The following is a 13,311-nucleotide window of genomic DNA, read 5'->3' as shown; positions in this document are numbered from 1 at the left end:
GTCTTCTCTTTACATTTAGCATTTCGATACAATATTATCGGCAGTAGTTTACAGAGGCGTAACAGAGGCCTCCGCAATATGGGCTATCAATATTGCGTCGTCTGCATAACAGAGTATTTTTGCTTCTTTTGTTTCCCACTCTGTATTCTCTGCCTTTGTAGATGTTGTTGGCGATTTCATTCATGATTAAATTGAAGAGAATTGGGCTCAATGAGTCCCCTGCCTTATTCCGTTGCCTATCTCTATAGGTTCTGTAAGTTGTCCATCTATTCTACAGAAACTTCTCTATTATACAGAAGATGGATTGCATGTTTGAGTCTTGAAGCTTGCGGGGGACATAATATAAGCACTTTGAACCAGTGAAACTTACAGGTCATATAAAAAAAAGTTAAGTAATTTGTAAAAGCGGTAATGATTAGTTTCATTTGGGGTGCTAAATAGGGGGAGATTTTCACGATTTTTTTACCAAAACAAGGGGTTAACTTTATTTTGACCGTAACTCGCTTAGTTTTGATGCTAAAAACTTCTATAAAAAAATAAAAATAAAACTTTTTTGAACACTTTAAAAAATTTTTAATGAGTCTTTCCCGAAAATGCTTCATTTTTTGGTTATTTCACGTTGAAATATTCGATTTGGAATTTGGCGAGTAAGAAGAATTTTTCCTAAGCTACAACTTTTCTTTTACTGGGTCGATAGATATCATTTTTTTATGAGCTACATTTTTGCTAAGAATATGTTTTCGATCAAATGCTTAATTTTTGAGTTATTTGCGAAAAACCGCCCGAAAACGTCGTTTTCTTGTTGAACAGTAAACATTTTCACTCGCAAATAACTTGAAAAGTATTGTCTTGACCACTTCTGTGGTGACACTGAAAATTACACTGTATCTCCGTATTTCACGTTCATGCAGTAGGCTATATAAGTTTTTGTTACACAAGTCGTATTTAGTAACTTCTTAAAGAGGGCCCCATTTCCAATTCTGCGGGGTGGCCCCTTCGGAGTTTGTTATGCCACTGAAGGATCTACAGTGAATTCTGGTTTTTATACAATAGTATAAAATATAAAATACACTGCAATTTTAGTCTGTATGGACTTATTTAATGACGAATAACTAGATGACCTGCTTCCCAATGGTTATGCACTAAGGCTGTCATAGGAAATCATTGACCTGAGGGACACTGTGTCAGTTCTGCTTCTGAATAGACATGTTTCACCATCTTGTTAACAAAAAAAAACAAAAATTTAGAAAATAATAATATACTTCTCACCAAAATTAAAATAAACATAAAAAATAAAAATGTATACCATTTTTATTCAGTTGCAATGCGAAGGCAAAACTGTCTTATTTTTCACTTAGAACAGGGAGCGCAAACCAGCACTCTAAATCGACGATTTTAGCCTCTTATTAGAGCCATCATCAGAGAGACATAGGTTTGCTTATCTGTGCCCCAAGCAAGCCCCAAGGAAAATTTTCCGCGAGCTTGTCCTCGCATTGCAACTGACGTTATGGTAATAGGTGCCTAGCGACATCTGCTAAATAAAAGTCAAAGTTTTTCAACCTTATATAAATATTTTTAAAAGATATTTAATTAAAAAACTTATTGGTCCATTTTCCGGGTAACACCTCAATGGCTTATAAACATTGCAAGCCAGATGGATGCTGCAATGAAGACAAGAGAGAGTTCTAAAAGTTGCAATTCACAACCCCGTCTGCACAGCTTGATAAATTCCAACGGAAAATGGACTTAGTTACTCGATAGGAGTAATACTAATTGAAAATAAAAATAAAAATGTATACCATTTTTATTCAGTTGCTATGCGAAGACCTAAGACGAAGTTACACCTAAGACAAGACACAAAAGCAAGAATCTATAAAGCAGCAATTAGACCTATATTGACATACGACTACTAGAAACAAACAGAGATGAACATACTCCGACGAATATCAGGGAAAAGTCTGTTGGATAGGGAGAGAAGCGAAAACATAAGAAGATCGTGCAATATAGAAGACATATCATGGATGGGTGACAAAACGGAAACAGGAGTGGTACGAACACATTGTAGAATGGCAGAGGATAGGATAGTACGAATAGCACGAGATAAGTCACCAAATGGACGAAGTATTGGCAGACCAAGAAAAAGATGGTGCGATAATTTAAACAATTTAGGAGGCTAATATTGAAGAAGAAACAGACTTTAAAGCCTACATACAAGAACGAAGAAGAAGACAATGCGAAGTCAAAACTGTCTTAATTTTCACTTAGTTCAGAGAGCGCAAACCAGCACTCTAAATCGACGATTTTCGCCTCTTATTAGATGTTCCCTAACGACTTCACCATAAGGGCTACCCACTGCTTCACCATACCTCCTCCAAATATTTCCATCTTCTTTTGCTCTGCTCCTCTGCTATCCAATTGGTCAAAATTATTTTGAGGTCGTCATGATCAAGGCCGACATGATCAACCAAAAAAGAAGATGTATTTGGTGATTTTTCTAGTGAATTTGTCTTTTTTAGTTTACTACTCCTGGTTTAAAAACAAAGCATAGGTTTTGAGAGTTTCCAGATTCAATTACTCCTTACAGCATACTGTTGCTGTTGGATTCTTCAAAATACAAGTTTTCTATTAAGGCCGTCCGCACATGGGTCGACGCTCGAAGTAGTCGAACGCGATTCCAGTCGCGTAGATCTCTCCCCACCACTCAAGTTCTTTCGTTGTGAGTTGTGGCATTGAGCTCCGTAGACGGGGCGTTTAGGATTGCAAATCTCCTCTTCTTGTACGACTCTCGTCCCTTGCGATCGGTAGCGCACGAGAAAGTTCGAGTGAGACGTACGTTTCCCAGTCATGGAGCGTATATTTGTGTCCTTCACCATAAGGGCTACCCACTGCTTCACCGTACCTCCTCCAAATATTTCCATCTTCTTTTGTTCTGCTCCTCTGCTATCCAATTGGTCAAAATTATTTTGAAGTCGTCATGATCAAGGCCGACATGATCAACCAAAAAAGAAGATGTATTTGGTGATTTTTCTAGTGAATTTGTCTTTTTTAGTTTACTCCTCCTGGTTTAAAAACAAAGCATAGGTCATGAGAGTTTCTAGATTCAATTACTTCTTACAGCATACTGTTGCTGTTGGATTCTTCAAAATACAAGTTTTCTATTAAGGCCGTCCGCACACAAATAGGTTGTATGGTAACTTTGACATTCGACAAATGAAATATTTTCATCGTGACGTCACCCAGACGAGCAATTTGACGAATGGTTTGTAAACATAATAGGATACGTGGTTTGGAGGCTATATTTTGTTATTAAATATCGTTAGTGTTTTAATTTGTGTTTATATCTTGAGATATAATGTATCTATAGATATCATTAAGGGTCTATTTATGAACCTTGGTCCGCACATGGGTCGACGCTCGAAGTAGTCGAACGCGATTCCAGTCGCGTAGATCTCTCCCCACCACTCAAGTTCTTTCGTTGTGAGTTGTGGCATTGAGCTCCGTAGACGGGGCGTTTAGGATTGCAAATCTCCTCTTCTTGTACGACTCTCGTCCCTTGCGATCGGTAGCGCACGAGAAAGTTCGAGTGAGACGTACGTTTCCCAGTCATGGAGCGTATATTTGTGTCCTTCGTTTTTTTGTTTATATAAAAAATGCGTTCACCCATGTGCGGACGGCCTAACTATCAAATATTTCTATTAGCCCAATTCAATAACATAATCGTAATAAACGTTTATATTTACGTCATTGGCCCAATAGACCAATAACAACTAGCGATAAAAGTGGTATGGTGTAAGTTGGGCGTAAGCTCTTGTTACATGTTACGTCTTACGTCATTGCGTGTTACGGTTACGTCAAAATTTCCGTTCTGTCCATGTCCTTGTCACTTGTCACGCATTTTCCCTCGGCTCCGGCTCCTGCTCTGTGATTATTAACTGTGATTTTTGGTTGTAGTCGGAAATTAATAAAGAATCTTCGAATTTAGTGTAATCGGTAGCTTTACTAATTACATATCCAAGTAAGTGGTATTCTCAAACGTTTTACTTAATTATAAGATGTGAAGAGCCGTCTGTATCTAGTAAATTTTACCTTGTGCGCCAGGAGCGTCCCAAGACGGTTGCCCGCGTTTTACATCGGCAATCGAGGTAGCATGAGAAATATTGCATTGTGCTAAGTATGTACTTATCTTTCCTAATCTTAATAATTTACACACAAAGAAAATGTATAAACAATCGTCACTGACAGTTACTAGTTGTCAGCTGGATAAAAAAAATTCATAACTATTTGAATGTAGCTAACCTTTCTATGTTTTATAAATTTTTCACTTAGTTAATTGTCTATTTCTATCACAAGCTTACGAAAATTGAACCCTTGAGGAAAAGTAGGATGAAGATCATGTTCACTGTATATATAGATTCACTGCAAAGATAGTTAGATTCAATGATATGGCTCTTGGCCTATTTCACTGCCACCTTTTCAGATCTGTTGTGATTATCTTGTCCAAGAATCTAGGTTACATCCTCTAGCCTGACCCTTTTTTAAATGGTTTGAAAAAAACTGCAGATTTGCTAAGCTGTCACACTGACATAAATGATCTGTAATGAACTGTTTCGTCTATATTTGTCCTGGTGAGTTCCTCTACCTTATCCAGAGATTTGTGAGCTATTCACTATAACAGATTTATAGCTGTTCTTGTCACTGCCTTTGCAATGCCATAGCAGGGTTCTGGTACAATGAATGCCATTGATAAGACTCGTTTCTGCATTTCATCTGCTTTGTTATTGCTCTTATGATAATTATTTTATAATAAAAGAAGTTTAACCACCTGTATTAATTTTACTACTTGCAGAATGTCTGGTATTGCGGGAGCCCGTTTAACTGAAGAGAGAAAAGCCTGGAGAAAAGATCATCCATTTGGTTTTGTAGCCCGACCTTCCAAAAATCAAGATGGCACACTTAACCTAATGAATTGGGAGTGCTCCATTCCTGGAAAAAAAGGGACACCATGGGAAGAAGGACATTACAAATTGAGAATGCTGTTCAAGGAAGATTACCCTACTAGCCCACCCAAATGCAAATTTGAACCACCATTGTTTCATCCCAATGTATATCCATCGGGTAAGGTTTAATAGTTATTTATGATATAAGTGTTAAAAGTACACGTTTTAAGGCACACATGTGAAAGTTTGCAGAATGAGAGAAGCGAGTGCCTTAAAAATGTACTTTTTAACACGCATATCATACAATATTTTTTCTACAAACGTAATTACAGGACAATATCTACAAAAACTTTTACTTGAACTTGACTGACATTCCATTTTTATATTTTTTTGACAATACATCAAAATTGCCTATACAGTCAATACGAACTGCAGTGCCATAAAAATTTTAAAGCACTAGTGCCTTAAAGTAGCATTTTTAACGCTCGTATGGAGTGCTAAAAATTGAATTTTTAACACGGTTGTAGAAAAACACTATTAATGCCCTATAAATAAGTTACTGCTATATGCAGCATTTTACTGTCCAACACATCCTTATTTTTACAGATTTTTATTTTATTAACAACTTGGCTGCGAGATATTTATAAACTTACGTTGAGATATCTATAAACTTCATGTAGTGAACCTTTGCCACTGTGCGTTAGGACACAGACGATGCAGCCAACCGTTAGTGTAGTACAAGGTCTATTTGTCCCTTAACGCAGCCAAGGTGTTAATTGGATAACCCAAAATAACAGAAAAATACAATAAAGAAAAGGTTAGGTTCCATAAATAATAAATCTAGACAGAAATAATAAACTTTGAATGTAGAACTAAACGTAGAACAGTACACCTAAACACATTAACAGTATAAGTAGAATATATTGTCTATGTCTTTCTAATACCTCGTAACCCCAAATTCACGATTGTTCAGCAGACAAGAAAAACTATTGCTATTGATACACTCAGCAATGGGTACGCGTTATTCGTCCCCTTACTAACAAAGAAACGTATCTCGAATTTCACTGTTTTTGAGATAAATCCATGTTTGATTAAAAAATAACTAGTTCTATTTAATAACAAAGCCACGTATCTCAATCTTTCTTATTTAAGAATCTAAACCTTGGTGTATCTCTGTAATACGAAAAATATTTAGAAACAGATACACCTATGTGCAAATACGTTTATGTATTTCTGCTAGGAATCTGCTATGCTTAGAAATAAACAAACGTAACTGTTGTACACATTTATTAGTGGCATCAGCTGGCAACACTGGTCGATGTTAGTTTGTAAACTTATGACAACAGGCAGTCACAAGTGACAATTATTCCAATATTACATACCTACATATTTTTTATTTCAATACCTACCTACATTCCTACATATTATATAAAAGTAGGTTCTTATAAAATGTTAATTTAGGTAATCATTAATTTAAGCAATTTAAGGTTGTGTCTAACGTGTTTCTTGTAGTAACATTCTGGCGCGACAGAATGCGGTGTTGCCGGTTATAAAAAGTTTATATGTTTCTGGAGAAATATTTTTCTTTTCAGAATATCCGACTGGAGACTTTTCAAATGATGATTCGTCAGAATCTTATATCGCTTCTGGTGATTCTGATGATAGCACAGATTCTGGGAGTTCTAAAAGACGTGTTTACATTTCATTAAAACCTAGAAAAAGACGCCAATCCATTCTAAAAAAACATTCTGTGAGTAGTGCTAGTAGAGAAGAAGTTCCTTCAACGTCAGTACTTCAGCCAATGATTGAATGCCCTGGTCAATCGAATGATATACTTACAGACGAAGTACATTTTGCGAGTAGTTCTAGTAGAGAAGAAGTTCCTTCAACGTCATTATTCCAGCCAATAATTGAATGCCCTGGTCAATCGAATGATACACTTACAGACGAAGTTCTTACTGTGTCAGTTGAACAAGACTTGTTTCAATATCCTAATCCATCAGTAGAAGTCTCTAAGAAATCTCGAAACACACGACCTGTTCCTTCTCAATAGAAACAAAATATTAGAAAGTGTTTACGACAATCTGGAAAAGCCTATATTCCAATGAAGGGTGCAGAAGTAAATTCCCGTGTCGTAAAACAAAAAGATTGTTCATAGTGCCCCAGAAAATGCAGTCAAGTTTTTTCTGAAGATCACAGATTAGAAATCCATAATGCTTATTGGGCCTTAGGAAATTCGGAAAAACAAAGGCAATATATATCAACGTTGGTTGATGTGATGAACAAAAAAGTCAAAACTACTGGCGAAAATTCAAGACGGAACAACTCGTGGCAGTTTTCCCTGTTCAATGCTGGTCAAAAAGTGACAAGTATGTCAAGGTTTCTTTCTTGCAACATTAGATATCTCTGAAGGATTCGTGCGAAATATTTTAAATAATAGAAATGAGGCTCATATTGTTGTACCCAGCAGACGAGGACATCACCAACCCGGTATCACTAGACCGACTGAAGCCAAAGAAATGATAGAAAATCACATACTATCATTTCCTAGCGTGCCATCTCATTACTGTCGAAAAAAAAACAAATTATAAATATTTAGCAGATCTTTCTCTTTCAACAATGTACAATTTTTACGTTGATCTTTGTAAGAAGCAAAATTCTATAACAGAAAAAATATGGCACTACAGGCAAATTTTTAATAATTTAAATATTAAATTTCGTAAACCACGCAAAGATATGTGTGATTCTTGCGTCAAATACAAAAATTGTGCTGTAGAACAAAAGCCTACGTTATTCCCATTACACATGGAACATATCCACGTAAGATTGCAGCACGCAATTTTCATGACGATAATAAGTTGCTCGCAGATAGCAATGTTAACAACTTTATACAAATAGATTTAGAGGCTGTGAGATATTGTCCAAAAGTATCATCAAAAGCAATATTTTATATACGTCGACTTGCTGTGTATAATGCCACAATCTATGAGGTGAAGTCAAGATGTGCATCAAATTATATGTGGCACGAGGGTATTGCTGCAAGAGGCTCTAATGAAATATCCTCATGTTTGTATAAGTATTTATCAGACCATGCTAATGGTAAAAAATTCGTCATCATGAGTGATACTTGCAGTGGTCAAAACCACAATGTTTTTTAGCAGTGACTCTTATGCCGTACAGGATTTGGATATTCCTGAAATTGAACATGGTTATTTTGAACCAGCTCATTCAATGATGGAATGCGATTCGGTCCACGCTCATATTAAGCAATCGACCAGAAACTTGAATATACCTATATCATCCTTCTGGGTGGTATGCAGCGGTCGGAATGGCATCAAAACAATCCAAATACAAGGTAATAGAGATGAATCAAGCTATGTTTTTTGATGCTGCAGCTTTAAAAAAAGAAATTATTAAAAACAAACAATTTGGCACTGATGGTAACAAGGTTAACTGGCTGAAAATAACCATATGAATACTAAAATATATTAAAAATGATCCAAATCATATTTATTTTAAATAAAACAAGACGTGCCCCGAATTCAAAAGAATAAAAATTGTACGACGAATGACAAGGGGAATTACCAATTTTAGTAATATGAAACTTCAACAAGTATATACCCATCCTATGAAAGTGGCTACTGAAAAATTGGAAGACTTAAAGTACCTTTGCGATCAAGGCGTAATACCACCTCAGTGTCACAGTTTCTATGAAGAGCTGAATAGTGGGATACACACAGTGAGGCTGGATTCAGACATCTCAGACAACGAATAAACGTTTGTTAACATTATTATAATTGGAATAACTAATTTTTAATTTTAGTATATAAGTATTTAGATGTATTTTTTAAATTTATATATTTTTATAAATAAATAACACTAGTCTATTGCCTAACGTAACTTAGTATTAAGAAAAAAAAATAAGTAATACATTAATAACACATAAACGTATCTCAACATTAACACAAAAAACATTTTTTTTGTCATATATAAAAATATTCAAGCCTCCATTTGTTTACAGTTTTATGACCATGAATAATGTATAAAAACTATTGTAGAGTAATAATTTATGAATTTTTGAAATTAACAGTAATATCTCTCGTAAAACAAAACTAAAGGGTGTTTATCAGTGTTTTTCCAAAATCAATAAAATCGAGATACGTTTATTTGTTAGTAAGGGGACGTATTAGAAACCCATTTAATAATCTTAAGAATGAAGTATGGCTTACAAGGTTTTTTGAACATGCGAGTTTAGCTTTACATTGTACAAATCTGGAAAAAACTTATTTTTCAAATTTTTGTGGGTTACGAGGTATTAGAATGACACAGACGATATATAGAAAAAGTCAAACAATACCTAAAGGTTGCACATAATTGTCCGCTTGTTGCCATATTCTAAATTTCAGAAACATTATAGGGAATAGGTAATCAGATTCTTTTGACATTTCATTCCTATTACAGCCAGTATTTCATTGGCTAGAATTAGTGATGAGTTTATAAGATTATTATATTTCATAAGATTGGAAATTATAACTGACGTCTCTCATAATATTTGAGGTTAAATATATCAAAATATTGTTTTCAAATTACAATGTGGGAAGACGAAATACAGATGATATCATCATCATAAGTGGCCCAACAATCTGTTGTGAGTCTTGGCCTGCTCGCAAAGAAGTCACCACTCCTGTCGATTCCTGGCAACTTCTGTCCATCTTCTGACTCTTAGTATCTTTAAGTCTTCTTCCATAATATCATCAATACATCTTCTTCATAGTCGTCCTCTACTCCTTGTGCCACTGGTTTTGAAAATGTTCTCTTATAGTCCAAGTAATGAAGCTTGACAAAACTTCGCAATTTTTACAGAATGGATCGATTTGCTTGAAAAATTGAGAATAAGTAGTGGATAGTCCAAGGATCAAAATCTATATCATGCTGACAGGCACTTTTACCATGGGGGTGGTTTCCACCCCACCTCGGGGGGTGGAAATTTTTTATTATACTTTAATCGCAAAAGTCTGTAAAAACGTCCATTCTAAGCAAAAAACGTTCTATACATTTTTTTGATAAAATTGATAGTTTTCGATTTATTCGCTATCGAAAGTGTTAGTTTTATATCGAAAAAATCAATGTTTTTAATAAGTTTTCTGTTAACTCCAAAAGTTTTCGTTTTATCAAAACAACTTTACTTAACAAAAATGTACCTTTTGAAAAAATAAGCAAAAATGTGTTTTTAGATTTTCTTTAAGACCAATAGTAATCGAGCTATACTTTATTATGTGTTGGCTCTTCTTAGTCAAATGCTAAATATTGTAGTTTCAAAGTCAAAAGACGAGAAAACTATGCATTTTTCGAGGACAACTTGTTCAAACTGATTTAAAGTATTAAAAATATCTATCTCCAGAAATAAAAAAAGTCTAGCTCAAAAATTAAGTAACTTATAATGAAAAGAATGTCAGTCCCTATTTTTTTCAGCGAAAAAGTGATTGGAAGCAGCCCCCTAATCACCACCCTAATTAAAATTAGTTAATGACCTTATTTGGTCTTTTTTTATTTATGTATTATTAATAGGTTCTAGAAGTTTGACCGGCTTAGAATGAACAGTTTTTTAAAAAATGGAGTTAAGCAAATAAATAATTTTTGAAGTTTGGAAAAAATTGCTTTTTCTTCATAATAGCAAGATTAGCATCAGAGATACGAAAAAATGTTCAAATATGAAATCGTAGCCGATTTAATTTCCAAAAACCTGGTTTGCAAAAATTTTTTCTACGGCAAAAATTGAGTGGGCTATCGACAATTAAAACTTGTAATGACATGCAAAAACCACCTTTACCAACCCTTTCAAAGTCACCTCTTTTTGCGCCTGAGGATTTTAACAATAATTTATATTAATAGCCTTATAGACCTTATAAAAACCTACAAAATTCTTTTTTACCAAACTTCTAGGATCAAAATTAAAAATGTTAGGGTTAAAAAATAATATATTTTTTTGAAAAAAAAAAAGGAGAAATCCAATTGGAATCATAATAATGTAAGTTAGCGGTGTTAGTCATTGGCCTTATTCATTCTTATTTATTTATGTATTATTAATAGATTCTAGATGTTTGACTGGCTTAGAATGATTAGTTTTTAAAAACAGGAGTTAAAAGCGAATAACGAATTTTTCTTCTAATGCCATTTTCTTCAGAATATAAAGATTAGCATCAGAGATACGAAAAATGTTTATATAAAATTGTAGGTTATTCAATTCTCAAGAACTTGGTTTGAAAAAAATTTTTCTACTGCAAAAATTGAGTGAATCAAATGAGTATACCTATCAAAACATTGATTTTTTCGATATAAAACTAACATTTTCGATGGCAAATAAATTGAAAACTGGTAATTTTATCAAAAAAATGTATAGAACATTTTTTGCTTAGAATGAATGTTTTTATCAACTTTTGTGGTCAAAATATAATCAAAAATTTCCACCCCCGTGATGGGGTGACAACCACCCCCATGGTAAAAGCACCTGTCGGCATCATATAGATTTTGATCCTTGGTCTATCTACTACTTATTTTCAAATTTTCAAGCAAATCTATCCATTCTGTAAAAATTGCGAGGTGAAAAGCTTCCGTTTATGGCCTATTAGTGTCTAAGTCTCTTCACTTTAACGAATTTCACAATATCTAGATCCTTGTGTATAAAATATACAGTTGAACCCGCTTATTTCAATAGCCTTCGTGCCAGGCAAAAATATTATTAAAGCTGGGATATTCTACTAACTGATTATTGGTAGCTATTAGAAACATTTCAGGACCTCAAATTTCTATTCCTTAAAGCAGGATATTCCTATAACCGGTATTCTAATAAGCAGGTTCGACTGTAGTTGAAAGTTGCACATTCAATGCCATAGTCCATTTTCATTTATGGCCCCAAAAATTTTTCTCTCAAAAATATCAAGAAGACTTTCATTATTTTGAGATAAGGCTTCAGCCCCATATACAGTGCTAGTCAAAAGTCCATTCCCCCTCATATCTTTTGAACAGTTATACTTATAATAGTGAAATTTAGAGGGAGGAAACAAACAGACGTAAGCTTCTCAACTAGTCATAACAGGTGACCTAATAGTGAAAGATGACGTTACAGAGCCACTGTGACCGATAATTTTAAATGGGACCTTATGGCAAGTGATACCTCGTTTGAAAGGTATTCAAAATACCTATTCAGTCATACTAATTTTTTTGGATTTAAGTTGATTTTGGTGAATAAATTAAATAAATATAACATTGCAGTTTGGCATTTAATTAATAAAAATTCAAATGTCACACTGGGGGCAGCACAAATTGCACATGTTAATTTCAAAATATGTAATATTTTTGTCCATGAGTGTATTTTAATTTATCCACAACAAATATTCTTTTTGTCTCGAAATTTCGATACATTTTTGGCAAAGTAACGTAAGTGACATTTTTGGCGAATCATGTTTTTCCTTTAAACAAACGCTCTTATTGTTTAGAAGGTACTGCCGGAGTGTTGTAAGCCTAGACATATGTTTGAATTAATTCTAGGCTTACTACACTTTGGCAGTACCTTCTAAACAATAATAGCTTTAGTTTAATGGAAAAACATAAAATGTCACTTACGTTACTTTGCCAAAAATGTATCGATTTCTTCACAACAATAGGTTCCTTCTGTTGTACATGTTATTTCAAATATACTTACTAAATAATTTTTGTATTAGAATATATTTTTAACTTTTATTTCAGGTACTGTTTGTCTGTCGCTATTGGATGAAGAAAAGGACTGGAGACCGGCTATTACAATTAAACAGATTCTTTTGGGTATTCAAGACTTGTTAAACGAGCCAAATGTGAAGGATCCCGCACAGGCCGAAGCCTATACCATTTACTGCCAAAATCGCTTGGAATATGAGAAGAGAGTAAGAGCTCAAGCTCGAGCCATGAGCCACCAAGAAAGTTAAATTATTAATTGTATGTGTGACGTTTCTTTTTTAATAAATTCATTTAAGACATATGTAATAGGGTATTCGTAATAAATTATAAGCTTTATCAAGATTGTTTTTCTATTGTAGACTTTCCCATAATAATTATAAACAGTATGAGTCAAGTTTGATGATATTCGGAATAAATATGAAGAGCCAATAACCAAAAAAAATGCAAGCACAAAAAGAAAGGGGCGCAGAGGGGCATGGGAGCCAGCCTAAACAAATAATAACAGATACGGCTGATGAAGTTCTGGGAGATACAAGCAACTATGAAAACAGCAAAGAACTGTTTTGTCAAGTATGTGAAAGAGCCAGAATCAAGAAAAACGAAGCCAGAATAAAATGGAAAGCACAGAGTCCGAAAGAGATAGGAGAGATAAAACGGCAAG

The 13,311-nt window shown here is 34.3% G+C and overlaps 1 protein-coding gene across 2 annotated transcripts; it reads left to right on the top strand.

Moving 5' to 3' along the window:
- The first annotated feature begins 3,849 nt into the window (after positions 1-3,849).
- On the top strand, positions 3,850-12,986 carry LOC114329569 (SUMO-conjugating enzyme UBC9-B). Of its 2 annotated transcripts, none has more exons than XM_028278719.2 (3): positions 3,850-4,015; positions 4,847-5,115; positions 12,684-12,986. In XM_028278719.2, the coding sequence occupies exons 2-3, from the start codon at positions 4,848-4,850 to the stop codon at positions 12,896-12,898; spliced, it is 483 nt and encodes a 160-aa protein (XP_028134520.1). In that variant the 5' UTR covers positions 3,850-4,015; position 4,847; the 3' UTR covers positions 12,899-12,986. The 2 variants fall into 2 exon arrangements, with proteins under 2 accessions (XP_028134520.1, XP_028134521.1); XM_028278720.2 differs by having other exon boundaries at positions 3,881-4,171.
- Positions 12,987-13,311: the final 325 nt, after the last annotated feature.

The sequence above is a fragment of the Diabrotica virgifera genome, chromosome 1, assembly GCF_917563875.1.
Source record: "Diabrotica virgifera virgifera chromosome 1, PGI_DIABVI_V3a".
Lineage (NCBI taxonomy): Eukaryota > Metazoa > Arthropoda > Insecta > Coleoptera > Chrysomelidae > Diabrotica > Diabrotica virgifera.
The sequence above is the reverse complement of the archived record's forward strand: the minus strand, read 5'-3'. Positions and strand labels throughout refer to the sequence as shown.